Source organism: Hyla sarda, chromosome 5, assembly GCF_029499605.1.
Source record: "Hyla sarda isolate aHylSar1 chromosome 5, aHylSar1.hap1, whole genome shotgun sequence".
Taxonomy (NCBI): domain Eukaryota; kingdom Metazoa; phylum Chordata; class Amphibia; order Anura; family Hylidae; genus Hyla; species Hyla sarda.
This window is the reverse complement of record NC_079193.1, coordinates 344,360,502-344,383,782: the sequence shown is the minus strand read 5'-3', so window position 1 is coordinate 344,383,782 and position 23,281 is coordinate 344,360,502. Positions and strand designations below refer to the sequence as shown.

Sequence of the window (23,281 nt, the reverse complement as noted above, 5' to 3'; positions counted from 1 at the left end):
TTTGCTATTATTAAATGCTATGTCAGTATGTCCCAAGAAGGGTGCCTCCAGCTGTTGTAAAACTACAACTCCCAGCATGCCCGGAGAGCCAAAGGCTGTCCGGGCATGCTGGGAGTTGTAGTTTTTCAACAGTTGGAGGCATCCTGATTGGAAAAGACTATACTAAATAACAGGGACACGGGGGGAAACATACAAAACCTAATGCTTACCTACCCTTGGTATCCGTAGGCCGGCCACAGACCCCGTTCTCCTCTGTGTGGTCCCGGTATCTTCTCCATGCTTCAGACAAGCAGCTGGTTCCAGGACCTTTCCAGATCAGCCAATCAGTGGCCGCAGTGGTGTCATGTGTCAGGCCAGTGATTGGATGAGCAAGAAGGTCCTTTAAGTTCCATAAGCCACTGGACTGCATGGAGGAGAATGAGATCAGGTTTTTATTTGTTTCCCCTGTGCCCCGGAACAACTTTAGTGGGGGAGATGTGACTTGGGGGGGGGGGGGATTGAAATGGGTGGTACAGACGTGAAATGGGGCAGATGAGACATGGAGTGGGGGGGTGACATGGGTCATATAAACGTGAAATTGGGGAGATGAGACATGGAGTGGGGGGAGGCGGTGACATGGGTCGTATAGACTTGAAATTGGGGAGATGAAACATGGAGTGGGGGGGGGGTGACATGGATGGTATAGACGTGAAATGGGGCAGATGAGACATGGAGTGGGGGGGGGGTGACATGGGTGGTATAGATGTGAAATGGGGGAGATGTGACATGGGGTGGGGGGAAGGGGACATGAGTGGTATAGACGTGAAATGGGGGAGATGTGACATGGGGTGGGGGGGGGAAGGTGATATGGGTGGTATAGATGTGAAATGGGGGAGATGTGACATGGGGTGGGGGGGAGGTGACATGGGTGGTATAGACGTGAAATGGGGGAGATGTGACATGGGGTGGGGGGGAAGGTGATATGGGTGGTATAGACGTAAAATGGGGGAGATGTGACATGGGGTGGGGGGAAGGTGACATGGGTGGTATAGATGTGAAATGGGGGAGATGTGACATGGGGTGGGGGGAAGGTGACATGGGTGGTATAGATGTAAAATGGGGGAGATGTGACATGGGGGTGTGAAAATTAAATGGAAGAGATGTGAAATGGGGGGAGGGGAGTGAAATGTGGGGGGGGTATGTGAAACTGAGGGATAGCAATGAAATGCGGGAGATTGGACATGAAATTGGGGGATTTGACCACTTGATAATTATACAACTATTGAATATCGTAATTGCCACATTTATCTCCATAATCTCCATTTCCCAGTATAGAAACACAACATGTTACATACACAAACACCCACATAATATATATAAAATGACCCATAGCCGGGGTCCTAGAGGTTGGGCTCCTAATGATCAGAATGCTATGGCCTATCCTAGTAATACGTCGAGTTATAAACATTACAAGAGCAGAATACCACCTCATAACAGACAATCAGTACAATACTGTGTCATGGAGGTGTTATCAGGTAGACATATCTATATATATATATATATATATATATAGTACCTACCATTGCTATGTCATCACGACCACAATCCAAGGCAGCAACAAACACCTGTTCATGTACTATCCATACTGTCCAGAGAAGAAAGAAATAAAGACAGTCAGTAATAAAACTCGGCTGCAAACAGATTTATAACTGCCCCCCCCCCCCCCCCCAATACAACAGATACTATTTTAAAAGTACTTTGCACAGTTTTCACCCCCAAAATATACTATTTATACCTTTTTGTTTTCTCTGTGTCCCTATCAGCACCACTAATCTTTGCTATCATGGGCAGGCTGCTGGGCAGTGTTACTTGACCAATCTCTCTGCTTTCTGCCTACAACACTCAGTCTCCTTCCCCCTCTGGCATTTGTAAACATAGTCCCCAGTACATTCACTAGTCAGCCTCCTCCCCGCTCTGGCAGCTGTAAATAAAGTCCATTGTATATTCCTTAGTCAGCCTCCACCCCCTTTTCCAGCTGTAAGTATAGGTCCCTTTAAAGGGGTACTCCACTGGAAAACATTTTTTTTTTTTTTTAAATCAATTGGTGCCAGAAAGTTAAACAGATTTGTAAATTATTTCTATAAAAAAATCTTAGGCTGGGTACACGCCACCTTTTTGCAATATAGTTCTCGTACACGTTTTCAATGTGAAAATCGTACGGAACCGTATTAAAAACCGTATGCATTGACTCTCCATTAAAAATGATATGCCAAAAGATGCATCCGGTTGTGTCCGTTTAGCATATTGTAAGGTTTTGTCCGTTTTTTTCCCGTACCCAAAACCGTAGCCTACCATGGTTTTTGGTCCAGGTAAAAAAATACTTTTTTTTTTTTTTTTAACAAGGGAGTCAATGGGAACCGTACAGAACCGTATGTGCGTATGGTTCCATCTGGTTTGGACCATACAGTTTTTGGCACTGAAAGTTTTTATTCTTGGAATTTCAACCAAAAAAGTGAAACTTTATTCATAAAGAAGTGAAGTTAAAGTTAAGTTAAAAACGTACACATTTTTTTTTCTTAAAAACTGATGCAACTGGACATCATTTTTTAAAACCGTATATGGGTTCAAATTTGTACACACGTTTTGATAAAGTTTAGTCCGGTTTTGAGGAATCCATTTTTCATCAAAAACCTGATACGGGAACTGTATTGCAAAAACGTGATGTGAAACCAGCCTTAAAGGGGTAGTCAAGGAATTGTTTTTATTTGACTATGCTTCAGGTGCTGTAAAGTTAGTGTAGTTCATAATATAGTGACTGTAGCTGTATGTGACGTTTTCTCACAATTCTTATGTGATTTTCACCCCAATATTTATTTTTACCAGCATACAAAATGACTGTTGTCTCAGATTTTTCCCAGCTTGCAATGCGGCCGGGACGTGACTCACTAGTCAGCTGATGACAGGGAGCCTGTCTGCTTCAATGGGTGGAGCGATCGCTTGGTGGGAGAGAGATCAATCTGCAACTAACGCAACAGCTGTAGGCACCCTGATTGAAAACCACAGGTCTTTTGAATGGATGCCACTCATGTTTCATTGGGTGGGGTGGCTGATGTGTGGGAGGGAGGAAAATGGAATTATGGGATTTGTAGGCGAAAATGAAAACTCAATAAGGAAATACAAGTTCACAAAAAGCTAGCCACAGTGTTCTGGTAATCTCACATCATAACCATTTAGCCCCAAGACAAGCGCAGATCCTTCCTAAGCATGTCCATTACTGCCTGCCGGGTACATACTAAAATCACCTTATGCTGGATAACCCCTTTAATCCTGTCTGACCACAGTGCTCTCTGCTGACACCTCTGTCCATTTTAGGAAATGTCCAGAGCAGGAGCAAATCCCCATAGAAAACCTCTCCTGCTCTGGACAGTTCCTGACATGGACAGAGGTGTCAGCAGAGAGCACTGTGGTCAGGCAGAAAGGAAATTCAAAAAGAAAAGAACTTCCTGTGGATTATAACAGCAGCTGATAAGTACTGGAAGGATTAAGATTTTTTTGTAGAAATAATTTACAAATCTGTTTACCTTTCTGGCACCAGTTGATTTAAAAAAAATGTTTTCCAGTTGAGGAAGGGAGGTTTCCTCCCGAAACGCGTCATCGCAACCTTTTTTATTTTTATTTGTCATGCACTTCAATAGATGTTCCTACTGAGGACATATTGCACCTATCCGGTCTATGTGCATTTCCTACTAGTGAGTCTGCAGCGCCATTCACTCAGGGTTATTTTCTGCTCCATTTAACCAGTGGCGGAAACCTTTAAGTTTTCCTTCTCCAGAAAGCCCCACCCAGAAAGTCATAAGTACAGTCCCCAGTAAGATCCCAAATCAACCCTTAGAAGTAGAGATGAGCGAACTTACAGTAAATTCAATTCGTCACAAACTTCTCGGCTCGGCAGTTGATGCCTTATCCTGCGTAAATTAGTTCAGCCTTCAGGTGCTCCAGTGGGCCGGAAAAGGTGGATACAGTCCTAGGAAAGAGTCTCCTAGGACTGTATCCACCTTTTCCAGCCCACTGGAGAACCTGAAAGCTGAACTAATTTATGCAGGAAAAGTCATCAACTGCTGAGCCGAGAAGTTCGTGACGAATCGAATTTACTGTAAGTTCGCTCATCTCTACTTAGAAGCAGCCTTCTCAGATTTGCTGTATATTGCAGAACAACTCTCTGGTCCTTCTCTGACAAGCAGAGAAGAGGTAATTTGTATAAGCCGCTGATCTGTTAACAGAGGATCACTATGTAGGCTACAGAAATAGGGAGGAGTCAATGGGGAGAGTAGTTGAGCATGTGTGTCCACCAGCCTTTGGCTGTCCGGGCATGCTGTGAGTTGTAGTTTTGCAACAGCTGGAGGCACACTGGTTGGGAGACACTGTGTTAAACACTTAAAACAACAGGTGGTGCCATTCTATGTAAGTAATCATTTAATTAGCACATTTCATTAATTTAAACAGCATTGATTGTTGAATAGTAACATTCATTTAGAAAAATGTTTTGATACGTCAAGTTTCCATTGGTCGGGTTCTGAGAGATAAGCCGCCAAGCGAACACGAGAACGAGCCAGGAGAAGTTTGCGCATAGCGCGATCTCTCGCGGCTCTGTGTCATGTGATCGGGGCAGTCTTGTAAAGCAAGTCTATGGGGCCGTCCAGGTCTCATAAACTCAGCATGGGAAAAGAGAGGGTGTAGCCGAAAAGACCCTGATCGACAATTTTTTAAAATTTTTTTTTAATGTCCTTATTTTTACAGGTTTGCTTTCATTTTTCAATGGTGCAATAACATAAATAATACAAAAACAAACTAATAACCCATCAGTGAAAAGATAAAACAACTAAAATCTTAAAGGGGTACTCCGGTGGAAAACTTTTTTTTTTTAAATCAACTGGTGCCAGAAAGTTAAACAGATTTGTAAATTACTTCTATTAAAAAAATCTTAATCCTTCCAGTACTTATTAGCAGCTGTATGCTACAGAGGAAATTATTTTCTTTTTGGAACACAGTGCTCTCTGCTGACATCATGACCACGGTGCTCTCTTCTGACATCTCTGTCCCTTTTAGGAACTGACCAGAGCTGCATATGTTTGCTATGGGGATTCTCTCCTACTCTGGACAGTTCCTAAAATGGACAGAGATGTCAGGAGAGAGCACAGTGCTCGTGATTCAGCAAAGAGCTCTGTGTTCCAAAAAGAAAAGAATTTCCTCTGCAGTATTCAGCAGCTGATAACTACTGGAAGGATTAAGATTTTTTAAATAGAAGTAATTTACAAATCTGTTTAACTTTCTGGCACCAGTTGATTAAAAAAAAAAAAAAAAACTTTTCCACTGGAGTACCCCTTTAAAAAGAGTCGATAGTGATCTTAAAACTGAGGTCTTAGGCTGCGTTCACACGGCCGTCTAGACCCGTCCTGTTCTTCTCCTGTCAAAAATTTTTAAAAAATTTATTTTTATAAATAAAACGGACAATAACGGATGCAAACGGGTGCTATCCATTTGTATCTGTTTGGATCCGTTATTGTTCAGTTAATAAACCAAAAAATACATTTTTTTTTTGTTCTGAGCATTCTCAGAAGTAAAAACGGATCAAAAAACGGATTGAAAAAACTGATGCAAATAGATGACATTAAAGGGGTTTCCCAGGAAAAAACTTTTTTTTATATATCAACTGGCTCCAGAAAGTTAAACAGATTTGTAAATGACTTCTATTAAAAAAACTTAATCCTTTAAGTACTTATGAGCTTCTGACGTTTAGGTTGTTTTTTTCTGTCTAAGTAATCTCTGATGACACGTGTCTCGGGAGGCGCCCAGTTTAGAAGAGGTTTGCTATGGGAATTTGCTTCTAAACTGGGCGTTTCCCGAGACAGGTGACATCAGAGAGCACTTAGACAGAAAAGAACAACCTTAACTTCAGAAGCTCATAAGTACTGAAAGGATTAAGATTTTTTAATAGAAGTAATTTACAAATCTGTTTAACTTTCTGGAACCAGTTGATATATATAAAAAAGTTTTTTCCTGGAATACCCCTTTAAAGGCTCATTCGTTTTCCAAAAACTTCAATGTTGAATTTACTGTATCCGTTGTTTTCTTCCGTTTTTTTTTTTTTTGACGGAAGAAAAAATACTGCATGTGCCGTTTTTTTGTGGTAAAAAAAACGGAAATGAGTGCAGACGGGTACAAAGGGATGTAAACAGATTGTAAAAAAAAATCCCATTGACATGAATGGGATTTTTTTTTTAAACCGTTCTTAATCCGTTTCCAGCCTGCAAAAACGGAACCGAAACGGGGATAAAAAAAAGGGGGACAGACGGCCGTGTGAATGCAGCCTTAAAAGAAAAAACTGCACAGGCTCCAGCCACATGTGATTTATCCATTACAATTACTTGGCCTGTGTCTTTCCTTCCATGTATTTTGGGGTCAGAATTGAGAATGTTAACTACAGGACACGGGAGCCAAAACAGATGCTTTGAAAACATAACAACAACAAGTATATTGTGAATAAGATCAGCGACATGAAAAACTAAAACTAACTGTGAAAGGAAAAAGAAGGGAACAATCAATGCTGGAAAGTCACAAAGAAACAACGAGGCTTCGGCAAATGAAAATCGAGCCCAAGATCAAGTAAGATCTACAGTGTTAGCGTAAGTTAGGAAAGTATGCGAGAGGGTCCTTATCTGTCCTGCACATCTATGTATATATTCAGGAATGACTACAATGTTAGGGGAAAACAACAACGCTGCTTCATGCTGCCTTCAGAGAGACGCGGAGGGCTTCAATGTCTTAACATGAAAGAGGAGGTTTATTAAGGATTGAGGTCTACAGCAACGACGAGGAGCACATGTAGACGCCCTCATTCACGGGGAGAGAGAAGTTATGTAAACGGCAATGGACAAACTTAAGTGACAGCTCTGATGGTGTCTGGTGTAGGTTACATTGAGAAAAAGAGCAGAATAAAAGCTTCATATATACAGCAGGGGGTCCCCAACCTGTAGTGTGAGAGTCAGATGTGGAGCTCAGACACCCATCAAGTCTCCTCGGAAGATGGAGGCTACACATACAGACTAAGAGAGTCCACCCCTCACATTATATACAGTATATCCCACAAGTGACTCCACCCCTCACATTATATACAGTATATCCCACAAGTGACTCCACCCCTCACATTATATACAGTATCTCCCATAAGTGACTCCACCCCTCACATTATATATACAGTATATTCCACAAGTGAGTCCACCCCTCACATTATATACAGTATATCCCATAAGTGACTCCACCCCTCACATTATATATACAGTATATACCATAAGTGACTCCACCCCTCTCATTATATACAGTATCTCCCATAAGTGACTCCACCCCTCACATTATATATACAGTATCTCCCATAAGTGAGTCCACCCCTCACATTATATATACAGTATATCCCATAAGTGACTCCACCCCTCACATTATATATACAGTATATACCATAAGTGACTCCACCCCTCACATTATATATACAGTATCTCCCATAAGTGAGTCCACCCCTCACATTATATATACAGCATCTCCCATAAGTGACTCCACCCCTCACATTATATATACAGTATATCCCATAAGTGACTCCACCCCTCACATTATATACAGTATATCCCTTAAGTGACTCCACCCCTCACATTATATATACAGTATATCCCATAAGTGACTCCACTCCTCACATTATATATACAGTATATACCATAAGTGACTCCACCCCTCTCATTATATACAGTATCTCCCATAAGTGACTCCACCCCTCACATTATATATACAGTATCTCCCATAAGTGAGTCCACCCCTCACATTATATATACAGTATATCCCATAAGTGACTCCACCCCTCACATTATATATACAGTATATCCCATAAGTGAGTCCACCCCTCACATTATATATACAGTATCTCCCATAAGTGAGTCCACCCCTCACATTATATATACAGCATCTCCCATAAGTGACTCCACCCCTCACATTATATATACAGTATATCCCATAAGTGACTCCACCCCTCACATTATATACAGTATATCCCTTAAGTGACTCCACCCCTCACATTATATATACAGTATATCCCATAAGTGACTCCACTCCTCACATTATATATACAGTATCTCCCATAAGTGAGTCCACCCCTCACATTATATATACAGCATCTCCCATAAGTGACTCCACCCCTCACATTATATATACAGTATATCCCATAAGTGACTCCACCCCTCACATTATATACAGTATATCCCATAAGTGACTCCACCCCTCACATTATATATACAGTATATCCCATAAGTGACTCCACCCCTCACATTATATACAGTATATCCCACAAGTGAGTCCACCCCTCACATTATATACAGTATATCCCATAAGTGACTCCACCCCTCACATTATATATACAGTATATCCCACAAGTGAGTCCACCCCTCACATTATATACAGTATATCCCATAAGTGACTCCACCCCTCACATTATATATACAGTATATCCCACAAGTGACTCCACCCCTCACATTATATACAGTATATCCCACAAGTGACTCCACCCCTCTCATTATATATACAGTATATTCCACAAGTGACTCCACCCCTCACATTATATACAGTATATCCCATAAGTGACTCCACCCCTCACATTATATATACAGTATATCCCATAAGTGACTCCACCCCTCTCATTATATATACAGTATATTCCACAAGTGACTACACCCCTCACATTATATATACAGTATATCCCATAAGTGACTCCACCCCTCTCATTATATATACAGTATATTCCACAAGTGACTCCACCCCTCACATTATATACAGTATCTCCCATAAGTGAGTCCACCCCTCACATTATATATACAGTATCTCCCATAAGTGACTCCACCCCTCACATTAAATATACAGTATATCCCATAAGTGACTCCACCCCTCACATTAAATATACAGTATATCCCATAAGTGACTCCACCCCTCACATTATATACAGTATATCCCATAAGTGACTCCACCCCTCACATTATATATACAGTATATCCCATAAGTGACTCCACCCCTCACATTATATATACAGTATATCCCATAAGTGACTCCACCCCTCACATTATATATACAGTATCTCCCATAAGTGAGTCCAAACCTCACATTATATACAGTATCTCCCATAGGTGAGTCCACCCCTCACATTATATATACAGTATATCCCATAAGTGACTCCACCCCTCACATTATATACAGTATCTCCCATAAGTGAGTCCACCCCTCACATTATATATACAGTATCTCCCATAAGTGAGTCCACCCCTCACATTATATATACAGTATCTCCCATAAGTGAGTCCACCTCTCACATTATATATACAGTATCTCCCATAAGTGACTCCACCCCTCACATTATATATACAGTATCTCCCATAAGTGAGTCCACCCCTCACATTATATATACAGTATCTCCCATAAGTGAGTCCACCCCTCACATTATATATACAGTATCTCCCATAAGTGAGTCCACCCCTCACATTATATATACAGTATCTCCCATAAGTGACTCCACCCCTCACATTATATACAGTATCTCCCATAAGTGAGTCCACCCCTCACATTATATATACAGTATCTCCCATAAGTGAGTCCACCCCTCACATTATATATACAGTATATCCCATAAGTGACTCCACCCCTCACATTATATACAGTATCTCCCATAAGTGAGTCCACCCCTCACATTATATATACAGTATCTCCCATAAGTGAGTCCACCCCTCACATTATATACAGTATCTCCCATAAGTGAGTCCACCCCTCACATTATATACAGTATATCCCATAAGTGAGTCCACCCCTCACATTATATATACAGTATCTCCCATAAGTGACTCCACCCCTCACATTATATATACAGTATCTCACATAAGTGACTCCACCCCTCACATTATATATACAGTATCTCCCATAAGTGACTCCACCCCTCACATTATATATACAGTATCTCCCATAAATGACTCCACCCCTCACATTATATACAGTATCTCCCATAAGTGACTCCACCCCTCACATTATATATATACAGTATATCCCATAAGTGACTCCACCCCTCACATTATATACAGTATCTCCCATAAGTGACTCCACCCCTCACATTATATACAGTATCTCCCATAAGTGACTCCACCCCTCACATTATATACATTATCTCCCATAAGTGACTCCACCCCTCACATTATATACATTATCTCCCAGTGCACAGCCTGTATAACAGTGCATAATATTGTTGTATCACCTCAAAGTAACTTAACACACAGCCAGTAATGTATAAACCTTGGCTACAAAAGTGAGTACACCCCTAAATCATAATGTACAAATTGGGCACAATTAAGTGAAAACCTCTGTTTTCCTTCTGTGTCCCCCATCACACTGCTGGCTTGCTTGTGGGATCTGGCTATTTACTGTTTCTGTGCCTTCCCCTAACTATAATCCCCAGGATCCTTTGTTTCTAGGCCAGAGCAGAATTATCTCCCACACATCAGCCAACCCACCCATTGCAGCACAGCTAGGCACCCTTACATGCATGCTGGGCTAGAAACTACAATTCCCTGCAGCCTTGTGGAGAATGATCTCCCTTCCACCCAGCTGTCACTCCACCCATTAAAGCACAGACACGCTCCCTTTCAGCACCAGACTAGTGATACAACCTGCAACCTAGAAAGGACCGAGACAACTCATTTTCTATGATACTAAAAGTGAACATCCGGTGCAAAGATCACATAAAAATTGTGAGACCAGCCAAACATAGATAGACACTATATTATGAACTACACTAACTTTACAACCCCTGTAGCACGGTCTAATGAAATAAATCCTTAAGTACCCCTTTAAGTTTATTTGGTGAATTTGAATCACATATCTTCATGCAGGTTGTCCCTGCTTGACTGTGATTTTATTTGGCGGCTTGATGTTCGACTTAAAAGTTGTTATTCCCTCTGTGTAGGGATAGTTTAGTTTGAATTAAAAACATGAAAAATAAAGAATAAAAAATAAATATAACTATAAAGTGTATTAATCTGTCAGATTTAGAAGAGTTGAAAGCATATATCCCTCTATATGTGTGTATATATTATATATATATATATTTATATATATATATATATATATATATATATATACACCGTATTTTTTGCCCTATAGGACGCACCGGCGTATAAGACGCACCCAATTTATTAGGTGCAAAATCAAAAAAAATTAAGATTTTGAACCTTATAGTGGTCTTCAACCTGCGGACCTCCAGATGTTGCAAAACTACAACTCCCAGCATGCCGGGACAGCCAACGGCTGTCCGGGCATGCTGGGAGTTGTAGTTTTGCAACATCTGGAGGTCCGCAGATTGAAGACCACTGCATAGGAGGTAATACTCACGTGTCCCCGCCGCACCGGACCCGTCACCGCTGCCCTGGATGTCGCTCCATCGCAGTCGCCATGTCCCCGTCGCTCCGGAACGTCTCTGCTGCCGGCCGGGTATCCTTGCTCTCCATCGCCGCCATCACGTCGTTACGCACGCCGACGCACGTACGCGACGACGTGATGACGAGGAAGGAGAGCGCCGGCCATACAGGGGATCCCTGAACGGAGAAGACACCGAGGAGGCAGGTAAGGTCCCTCCCGGTGTCCTGTAAGCACTAACCCGGCTATTTAGTCGGACTGTTCGGCCCCGAACAGCCCGACTGAACAGCCGGGTTAGTGTCACTTTCCTTTCAGACGCGGCGGTCAGCTTTGATCGCTGCGTCTGAAGGGTTAATACAGGGCATCACCGCGATCGGTGATGTCCTGTATTAGCCACGGGTCCCGGCCGTTGATGGCCGCAGGGACCGCCGCGATAGGGGTGTATTCGCCGTATAAGTTGCACCAACTTTTTCCCCCCAGTTTGGGCAATAAAAAGTGCGTCTTATACGGCGAAAAATACGGTATATATATATATATATATATATATATATATATATATATATCCTGCAGTCTATATCGCTTCACATTTCTAGTAACAAACAAGTCCGATTCCTCCTCCGTTTATTCTGCAGTATATGGATTTTTATAGTAGCCTTTTGGATTGCTATAAACCCAGTAACATCTGCCAATGTTTCTTTTAATAACCTATAAGCAGTAAGTCTGATTACCTGATTGTGACGGGTTAGAGAAGGTTGGACGGTGCGTCTGGAAACACAGGCGATGGCTGAACCGCAACTATACGTGACCCACCCACCTGAGCTGAAACCCCAGACCTGAAGACCCCTGTATTCCGTTACCGCTCTCCGACAGAGAAATCAACATTTTCAGCTGAGTCCCAAACTAAACAGCAAAGCAACTTTTTTGTTTTATTTTTTCGTCTTTGGTTTTGCTTAAGAAATAAAGAAAAAAAAAAAAAAGCCCTTGTTCTGCCAAAGTTCACAGCTTCGGAAGATAAATGAGCTTTTACTATTGGAACTCTGTTTAATATTGTTTAAAGGTACCAAATAATAGAGTCGTGCCAGAGGGGGTCAGGTTTCCTATATGCTAGGTGACCATTTCCTGGAATATGTTATTCTTGGAAAGCTCCCGACTCACAGGAGACCTAATTATCGGCAGAACGCAATCCTGTCGAGACCAAGGAAGGGGCACCCGGGCGAGAGGTGGAATACTTAAAGGGGTACTCCCTTGGAAAAATTTTTTTTTTTTTTTTTTTTTTAAATGAACTGGTGCCAGAAACTTTAACAGATTTGTAAATTACTTCTATTAAAAAATCTTAATCCTTCCTGTAGCTATCAGCTGATGTATGCTCCACAGGAAGTTCTTTTCGTTTTGAATTTCCTTTCTGTCTGACCACAGTGCTCTCTGCTGACACCTCTGTCCATTTTAGGAACTGTCCAGAGTAGGAGTAAATCCCCATAGCAAACCTATCCTGCCCTGGACAGTTCCTAAAATGGACAGAGGTGTCAGCAGAGAGCACTGTGGTCCGACAGAAAGGAAATTCAAAACAAAAAGAACTTCCTGTGGAGAATACAGCAGCTGATAAGTACAGGAAGGATTAAGATTTTTTAATAGAAGTAATTTACAAATCTTTGTAACTTTCTGGCACCAGTTGATTTAATTTTTATTTTTTCCCAGGGGAGTACCCCGTTAACAAGTGCTGCGAGAGCTGGATTACATGACCGACAGAGTGGTGACTGCCGCCACCCAGTATAAGCTCCATGTCTTTCTGCATCTTTCCCAGCAAACAAATCCTAATTCACATGGGGTCCGATATTTACTGTGTGTATGGGACATCTTGCTAACATGTCAATAATACGTGAATTTACAACGTCAGGGATCCATGCTACATTAATCCTGTTCATGTGTCATGGTTTAAATCAGTATTTCCCAACCAGAGTGCCTTCAGCTGTTGCAAAACTACAACTCCCAGCATGCCCGGACAGCCTTTGGCTGTCCGGGCATGCTGGGAGCTGTAGTTTTGCAACAGCTGTAGGCACTCTGGTTGGGGAACACTGGTTTGAATAGATACGGAAAGCACTTTTTTCATGTTGATAAATGGGGTTGGTTATAATAAGATGCCACAAAATAAAAATATGCCCCTTACTAATGTTTAAGTAACTCTTGGCTAGGCCATTTGCGCAACTCCTATTAAAGGGGTCATCCAGGAGAAAAACTTTTTTTTTTTATCAACTGGCTCCAGAAAGTTAAACAGATTTGTAAATTACTTCTATTAAAAAATCTCAATCCTTTCAGTACTTATGAGCTGCTGAAATTGAGTTGTTCTTTTCTGTCTAAGTGCTCTCTAATGACACCTGTCTCGGGAACCGCCCAGTTTAGAAGCAAATCCCCATAGCAAACCTCTTCTACTCTGTGCAGTTCCTGAGACAAGCAGAGATGTCAGCAGAGAGCACTGTTGCCAGACTGAAAACAACAACTCAACTTCCGCAGCTGATAATTATTGGAAGGATTAAGATTTTTTTAATAGAAATAAATTACAAATCTGTTATACTTTCTGGAGCCAGTTGATTTAAGATTTTTTTTTTTCTCCCTGGAATACCCCTTTAAAGTCAATGTGATTTAAGTAAACTGCTTTCGGCTTTTCCGACCACTTCTGGCAGGCGAAAAAGCAAATTGATTAGATGGGAATACCCCTTTTAAAGGCGATGTACCTTTAAGGATTACTGTTATTTGACATGATGCACAGGCATGCCAAAAGTAACAGTAACACTTTAAAGAAACACCCTGGCAATCTTTTCTTATATAGTGCAGCATAGGCAATTGTTAGGGTGAAAGCACACAAGCTGTTGGTCGCATGTGGACGAAATGCGACAGCCAATCGAAGCACAGGTTTGCCGGCAAACTTGTAAGGCGATTGGCTGCAGCGTTTTGCTTACATGTGACCAGGAGCTTATGTGTTTTACCCTTAGAAAATAATGATGGGGTTCTTGTGTATGCCTTGTGAATACCTAGTTAAGTTGATGTGGCATGTATGGGTTGCCTGCCATCTTTAATTCATCCTCCCCTCCGAAAAGGCTCTACTTACAGACAACTTTTCCCATGATTGAGGGTGCACGGTGTCCCCATATGGCCACTGGCAATATGCCTGGAGTAGGTAATGAGCACTATTGAACACGGCTATTGTACTGGCATATGTTTCAATCATTTTCTCTACTGACTCTAATGGGGGTTTAAAGGGGTACTCCACTGGAAAACATTTTCTATTAAATCAACTTGTGCCAGAAAGTTAAATAGATTTGTAAATGACTTCTATTAAAAAAAAAATCTTAATCCTTCCAGTACATATTAGGGGCTGTATACTACTAGAAATGCTTTTCTTTTTGGATTTCTCTTCTGTCATGACCACAGTGCTACCTGCTGACATCTGCTTTCCGTTTTAGGAACTGTCCAGAGCAGGAGAAAATCCCCATAGCAAACATATGCTGCTCTGGACAGTTCCTAAAATGGACAGAGATGTCAGCAGAAAGCTGAGTACCCCTTTAATAAGGTGTAAATGCATATTGCCATTATTTGATATTATTGTGGCTGGGGAACTTGTGCTGTATTGAGATACATGTTTTTATGGGATAGGGTTTTTTTCCTGTACGGTCTTTTGGTAATGTGATTTTTCTATTGTGTATATCCATTTTTTTGGTTATAATAAAGTTTATTTTGGATTATAATAATTGGATTAATATGTTTTTGGGTGACAACTGTAGGTTACATAATTGGTTTTTGGTATTGTTGTCTGTTGCTAAATTATATAGGAATACATTCCCAGGAAGAAAATAGGTTATATACTTTCCCCATGATGCCTCTGGCTTTCCAGAAAGAGGGGAAGGAGTCTAATCACTGCCCCTGCTCTGAATTTTATCTAAGTGATAGAACAGTGATATAGAACATCTGTGCCCTTACTAACAGTGCAGAATTGCGGTGATTCCTTTAAGATTCAGGCTCTCTGCTTCTAGAAATGTACAAGCGCTTTAAGCAAGGAGGCATTGGGAGCGAGCGCCGGCGCAGTAAACTAGCTGCGGGCATGTAAGAGTGATGGAGGGTGCATGCGCTGGGGACCTTCAGGTCAATCACACCGCGGTCCCAGCGCTTACAGGTTGTGACAGTTGCACTTTAACCCTTTAAGGACCCAGCCAATTTTCACTGTAGGACCCGGCCATTTTTTGAACATCTGACCACTGTCACTTTAAGCATTAATAACTCTGGGATGCTTTTACCTTTCATTCTGATTCCGAGATTGTTTTTTCGTGATATATTCTACTTTACGTTAGTGGTAAAATTTTGTCGATACTTGCATCGTTTATTGGTGAAAAATTCCAAAATTTGATGAAAAAATTGAAAATTTAGCATTTTTCTAACTTTGAAGCTCTCTGCTTATAAGGAAAATTAATATTCCAAATAAATTATATATTGATTCACATATACAACATGTCTACTTTATGAATGCATCATAAAGTTGACATGTTTTTACTTTTGGAAGACATCAGAGGGCTTCAAAGTTCAGCAGCAATTTTCTAATTTTTCACAAAATTTTCAAAATCAAAATTTTTCAGGGACCAGTTCCGTTTTGAAGTGGATTTGAAGGGCCTTCTTATTAGAAATACCCCAAAAATGACCCCATTATAAAAACTGCACCCCCAAAGTATTAAAAATGACATTCAAAAGGTTTGTTAACCCTTTAGGTGTTTCACAGGAATAGCAGCAAATTGAAGGAGAAAATTCAAAATCTTCATTTTTTACACTCGCACGTTCTTGTAGACCCAGTTTTTGAATTTTTACAAGGGGTAAAAGGAGAGAAATCTTCCTAAAATTTGTAACCCAATTTCTCTCGAGTAAGGAAATACCTCATATGTGTATGTCAAGTGTACGGCGGGCGCAGTAGAGGGCTCAGAAGGGAAGGAGCGACAATGGGATTTTGGAAAGTGAGTTTTTCTGAAATGGTTTTTGTGGGGCATGTAGCATTTAGGAAGCCCCTATGGTGCCAGAAAAGCAAAAAAAACAAACACATGGCATACCATTTTAGAAACTAGACCCCTCAAGGAACACATCAAGGGGTACAGTGAGCCTTAAAACCTCACAGGTGTTTGACGACTTTTTGCTAAAGTCGGATGTGTAAATGAGAAAAAAATATTTTTTCACTAAATTGCTGGTTTTCCCCCACATTTTATATTTTTACAAGGGGTAATAGGAGAAAATGACCCCCAAAATTTGTAACCCCATTTCTTCTGAGTATGGAAATACCCAATGTGTGGACATCAAGTGATCTGCTGGCGCACTACAATGCTCAGAAGAGAAGGAGCACCATTGAGCTTTTGAAGACAGAATTTGGTTGGAATAGAAGTCGGGGGCCATGTGCGTTTACAAAGCCCCCCCCCCCGTGGTACCAGAACAGTGGACCCCCCCACGTGACCCCATTTTGGAAACTACACCACCCACAGAATTTAATAAGGGGTGCAGTGAGTTTTTACACCCCACTGGCGTTTGACAGATCTTTGGAACAGTGGGCTGTGCAAATGAAAAATTACATTTTTCATTTTCACGGACCACTGTTCCAAAAATCTGTCAGACACCTGTGGGGCGTAAATGCTCACTGTACCCCTTATTACATTACGTGAGGGGTTTAGTTTCCAAAATTGGGTCATATGTGGGGGGTTCCATTGTTCTGGCTCTATGGGGGCTTTGTAAACACATGTGGCCTTCAATTCCGGACAAATTTTATCTTCAAAATCCCAATGGTGCTCCTTCTCTTCTGAGCATTGTAGTTCGCCCACCGATCACTTTACATCCACATATGGGGTGTTTTCTTACTCAGAAAAAATGGGGTTACAAATTTTGAGGGGCTTTTTTCCTATGTTTCCTTGTGAAAATGAAAAATTTGGGGTAACACCAGCATTTTTGTGAAAAACATTTTTTTTTTCATTTTTCCATCCAAATTCGTCAAACACCTGTGGGGTGTTAAGGCTCACTATACCCCTTGTTACTTTCCGTGAGGGGTGTAGTTTCCAAAATGGGGTCACATGTGGGTATTTATTTTTTTGCGTTTATGTCAGAACTGCTGTAAAATCAGCCACCCCTGTGCACATCACCAATGTAGGCCTCAAATGTACATAGTGCGCTCTCACTCTTGAGCCTTGTTATGTGCCCGCAGAGCATTTTACGCCCACATATGGAGTATTTCTGTACTCAGGAGAAATTGCGTTACAAATTTTGGGGGGATTTTTTTCCTTTTAACACTTGTGAAAATAAAAAGTAAAGGACAACACCAGCATGTTAGTGTAAAATTTTTAATTTTTTTTACACTGACAGGCTGGTGTAGCCCCCAACTTTTCCTTTTCATAAGGGGTTAAAGGAGAAAAAGCCCCCCAAAATTTGTAACGCAATTTCTCCCGATTACGGAGATACCCCATATGTGGCCCTAAACTGTTTCCTTGAAATACGACAGGGCTCTGAAGTGAGAGCGCCATTCACATTTGAGGACTAAATTAGGGATTGCATAAGGGTGGACATAGGGGTATTCTACGCCAGTGATTCCCGAACAGGGTGTCTCCAGCTGTTGCTAAACTCCGAGCATGCCTGGACAGTCAGTGGCTGTCCGGAAATGCTGGGAGTTGTTGTTTTGCAACAGCTGGAGGCTCCGTTTTGGAAACACTGCCGTACAATACATTTTTATTGGGGGGACAATGTAAGGGGGTATATGTGTAGTGTTTTACCCTTTATTATGTGTTAGTGTAGTATAGTGTTTTTAGAGTACAGTCACACTGGCGGGTTACAGTGAGCTTCCCGCTAGAAATTTGTGCTGCGGCGAAAAGTTTGCCGCAGCTCATACTTGAAGCAGGAAACTTACTGTAAAACCACCCGTGTGAATGTACCCTGTACGTTCACATGGGGGGGCAAACCTCCAGCTGTTTCAAAACTACAACTCCCAGCATGTACTGACAGACCGTGCATGCTGGGAGTTGTAGTTTTGCAACAGCTGGAGGCACACTGGTTGGAAAACCTTCAGTTAGGTTCGGTTACCTAACTCAGTATTTTCCAACCAGTGTGCCTATAGCTGTTGCAAAACTACAACTCCCAGCATGTACTGATCGCTGAAGGGCATGCTGGGAGATCTAGTTATGCAACAGCTGGAGGGATCGCAACTACAACTCCCAGCATGCCGAGACAGCTGTTTCGGCATGCTGGGATTTGCATTTTTGCAACATCTGGAGGGCTACAGATAGAGACCACTGCACTGTGATCTCCAAACTGTGGACCTCCAGATGTTGCAAAACTACAAATTCCAGCATGCACAGACAGCAAACAGCTATGTGGGCATGCTGGGAGTTGTAGTTTTGCAAGATCTAGAGTGCTACAGTATAGAGATCACTGTGAAGTGGTCTCTAAACTGTAGACCTCCAGCTGTTGCAAAACTGCATCTCCCACCATGCCCAGCAGCTGTCTGGGCATGCTGGGAGTTGTAGTTTAGCAAAATCTGGAGGGCTACAGTCTCAGACTGTAGCCCTCTAGATGTTGCTAGGCAACTTACCGTCTTCCGTCGGATCCAGGGAGCTGTCCTCTTCTGCCGCACGACATCGCCGCCCGCGCCGATCACCACCGCCGATCCGGTCCCGCAGCTTCCACCGACGGGTAAGTGGATCTTCGGCGTTCGGTCCCCGTCATTTCCCCGTCCTGCCCTGCCGATTGTGGGTGGGCAGAACGGGGAAAATGAAAGTAAACCCCCCTCGCCCCTAATCTGCTATTGGTGGTCGCGTCTAGACCACCAATAGCAGAGATAGGAGGGGTGGCACCTCTGCCACCTCACTCCTATGGCTACAGGGGGATCGTGGGTGTCTTAGACACCCGCGATCCCCCTTATATTTCGGGTCACCAGGTCACCATAGACCCGAATGATCCGGAATCGGCGCAAATCGCAAGTGTGAATTCACTTGCGATTTGCGCCGATCGCCGACATGGGGGGGGGTGCGATGACCCCCCTGGGCATTTGCACGAGGTGCCTGCTGATCGATATCAGCAGTCACCCCGGCCTGGTCCCCGCCCGGCGCGCGGCGGGGACCGAAATTCCCACGGGTGTACAGGTACGCCCTGGGTCCTTAAGACCCAGGTACAGAAGGCGTATCCATACGCCCTAGGTCCTGTACGGGTTAAAGGGGTACTCCAGCGGAAAACATTTTTTTTTTTAATGAACTGGTGCCAGAAAGTTTAACAGATTTGTAAATTACTTCTATTAAAAAATCTTAATCCTTCCAGTACCTATTAGCAGCAGTTTACTACAGAGGAAATTCTTTTCTTTTTGAATTACTTTTCTGTCTGTCCACAGTGCTCTATGCTGACACCCCTGTCCATGTCAGGAACAGTCCAGAGCAGGAGAGGATGGCTATGGGGCTTTTCTCCTGCTCTGGACAGTTCCTGGCATGGACAGAGGTGTCAGCAGAGAGCACTGTGGTCAGACTGAAAAGAAATCCAAAAAGAAAAGAATATCCTCTTTAGCATACAGCTGCTAATAAGTACTGAAAGGATAAAAAAAAAATTGAATAGAAGTAATTTACAAATCTGTTTATCTGTCTGGAGCCAGTTGACTTAAAAAGACCTAAAAAAAAATGTTTCCCACAGCAGAGGGGGTGTAGTCACAAGAAATGTTGTAAGCCATTATAAGATACGTGTTGTCTGTATGGAGAGGGATTTGGACATTATGTAGCGGAGGAGATCGTCTTCAAGCCTTTACGGCATTCATCATGTTTTTGCAGAGCTAGCTCTCTTGCATTTCGTAAATCCACGTGGGTCACTCGGTGAGCCCCTCCTGCATTGCTGCGGCACCAGGAGGGTCTTTACTCCAGGCAGATCTGCATCTCTGTTCTGGATCATGACATGTCTTACTATCCCCCCCAGACTTTGGCTAAAACTGACGACTCCCTACAGGTCATTTACCTTGCAGACAAGCAGGGGCCTCATTTCTGGGTTCACTGACTTTGAATAGCTCGAGGTGAAAGTCCTCCAATATTCTGGTTAGAAACAGCCAACAATAAAAGTGCAGATTTTCATTATTTAAAATATATATTTTTTCTTTAAATAAAACATCTTTTTTCGAAAGCCATTGGAAAGATACGCGGCCATAGAAGGTAATGAGAAACACACTTTTTACTGCCGCATGTAAAGCTCTGGGCTGCTCCGTTCTTATATAAACTACTCCTGACACCAATTGAAAAAAATCTATATATGGAGTCCCCTGTGGGATATTAGAGGCGAACAGGTGTTCCCAACACCAGCGAGCATCTTACTGAACTGGAACCCATGTAAGTAATAAACTTACTATCGTCTCCGAGCTTGGAAGAGTGCTCGTTCAGCAACTCTTCGCCGACTTCGAGGATGTGCTCGCTGTTCCTGTAGTTTTCTTCTCGCCAGGTTTTCATCTTGTCGCGCATATCTGCAAGAGGAAGAAGTGAATGTTGAATATGTTACAGAGGCCTATGGGAGTGTCCGGTCAATTCTGGGGGCTACATTAGGCTGCCAAGGGCAGTGTTTCCCAACCAGAGGGGCATCCAGCTGTTGCAAAACTACAACTCCCAGCATGCCCGGACAGCCGTTGGCTGTCCGGGCATGCTGGGAGTTGTAGTTTTGCAACAGCTGGAGGACCCCTGGTTGGGAAACAATGGTTTTAGGGTCTAGTTTTTCATTTACAAAAGGACACGTTGCACCACCACTCACAACTATGTCAAACACTTTAAAGGGGTACTCTGCCCCTAGACATCTTATCCCCTATCCAAAAGGATAGGGGATAAGATGTTAGATCGCCGCGGTCCCGCTGCTGGGGACCCCGGGGATCACTGCTGCGGCACCGCGCTATCATTACTGCGCAGAGCGAGTTCACACTGTGCGTAATGACGGGCAATACAGGGGCCGGAGCCGCGTTACGTCACGGCTCTGCCCCTTGTGACGTCACAGCCCGTCCCCGTCAATACAAGTCTATGGGAAGGGGGCGTGGCGGTCGTCACGCCCCCTGCCATAGACTTGCATTAAGGGGACGGGCCGTGCTGTCATGAGGGGCGGAGCCATGACGTCACGCTGCTCCGGCCCCTGTATCGCCCGTCATTACGCACAGAGCGAACTCGCTCTGCGCAGTAATGAGAGCAGGGTGCCGCAGCGGCGATCCCCGGGGTCCCCAACAGCGGGACCGCAGCGATCTAACATCTTATCCCCTATCCTTTGGATAGGGGATAAGGTACCGGGTGCTCCGTACCCCAGCCGGATCAGCCCGTGACTCCGTTTACTTTAATGAGCCGACCGGAGTGAAATGGTGACTCCGGTCGGCTCAGTTTTGACCCGTATGCGGTTTCCTGACCGGACCTAAAACCGTAGTATAGTACGGTTTTAGGTACGGTCCAAAACCGGATACAGATCAAAACTGAGCCGACCGGAGTCACCATTTCACTCTGGTCGGCTCATTAAAGTAAACGGAGTCACGGGCTGATCCGGCTGGGGTACGGAGCACCCGGTTTTCCCCTCCCCCAGCGGAATCCGGCACCCGTATGTAAAAAACGAGGTGTGAATGCAGCCTTAAACAGATTTGTAAATGACTTCTATTAAAAAATCTTCATCCTACCAGTACTTATTTGCAGCTGTATGCTAGAGAAGAAATTCTTTTCTTTTTTAATTTCTTTTTTGTCTTGTCCTCAGTGCTCTCTGCTGGCACCTCTGTCCGTGTCAAGAAATGTCCAGAGCAGCATAGGTTTGCTATGGGGATTTTCTCCTGCTCTGGACAGTTCCTGACACGGACAGAGGTGTCAGCAGAGAGCACTGTGGACAAGACAAAAAAGATATTGCAAAAAGAAAATAATTTCCTCTGTAGCATACAGCTGCTAAAAAGTACTGGAAGGGTAAAGATTTTTTTTATAGAAGTAATTTACAAATCTGTTTAACTTTCTGGCACCAATTGATTTAAAAAAATAAATAAATTAATTTCCACCGGAGTACCCCTTTAAGTCGCACCTGAAGCACCTGGAGGTGGAGGGGGATGGGAAATAAAAATCAAAAATGTTCTTTTGTATATTTTTGGAAATAATAATACAACCAGAAAGATTTGGTAAACTAATGTAAATTGACATGTTGATTCAATGTAAACTCTGAAAGGAAATACTTTTGTGTAATAAAGAATTATTTAAAGTGTACCTGTCATAGTGCAAAAAAAAAACAAAAGAAGTCATATGTTACTCTGGACCCAATCCTGATCATGTGCATATCATTTTTATGTGTCTCGGACCTATATATCCAGAGATATAAGCATTTATCTGCTGGTGAGTTACTTTTTCATTGTGCAGGCTGGAGGGGGCGTGTCAGTCTGTCTCCCTCACAGGAGGAAGTCTGGGCAGTCAGCCAATCAGTACTCTCTACTCTGTAACCCTTTCCTCTCTGGTTTTATGCTGTGTCATGTGTCAGAGGAAGATACTTGGAGTTTGCCTGCAGTAATCAGAAGACATTATGGTGAATTCATCACAGGATAAAATGTATAAATATAAGAACAGATCTTTATAAAATTAGTGCAAGGATTTTTTAGATAAAAGTACAGCATTTTTATGAATACATGTTCTATCTGTTTTATCTTCTCCTAGTAAAGCTGGATGCTAATCAGCATAGCTGTCACTATGTGTGTCATTCATCTTTCACAGACTCCTGAATGTCTGATCAACTTCTTTGTCATTCAGGAGTCCGAGAAAGCTTTGACTATTTCAGCATGCTGGGAGTTGTAGTTTAGTAA

General features: G+C 42.6%; 1 protein-coding gene across 2 annotated transcripts in view; it reads right to left on the bottom strand.

Annotated features, from left to right (window-relative positions):
- EMC2 (ER membrane protein complex subunit 2) overlaps positions 1 to 23,281 on the bottom strand; it is a 96,560-nt gene that overhangs the window by 54,239 nt on the left and 19,040 nt on the right. For both annotated transcript variants that reach the window (XM_056522591.1, XM_056522592.1), the window contains exons 3-4: positions 20,840 to 20,953; positions 1,560 to 1,624 (exon numbers count right to left, since the gene is read on the bottom strand). In XM_056522591.1, coding sequence (XP_056378566.1) covers positions 1,560 to 1,624; positions 20,840 to 20,953 — 179 coding nt within the window. The remainder of the gene's footprint in view (positions 1 to 1,559; positions 1,625 to 20,839; positions 20,954 to 23,281) is intronic.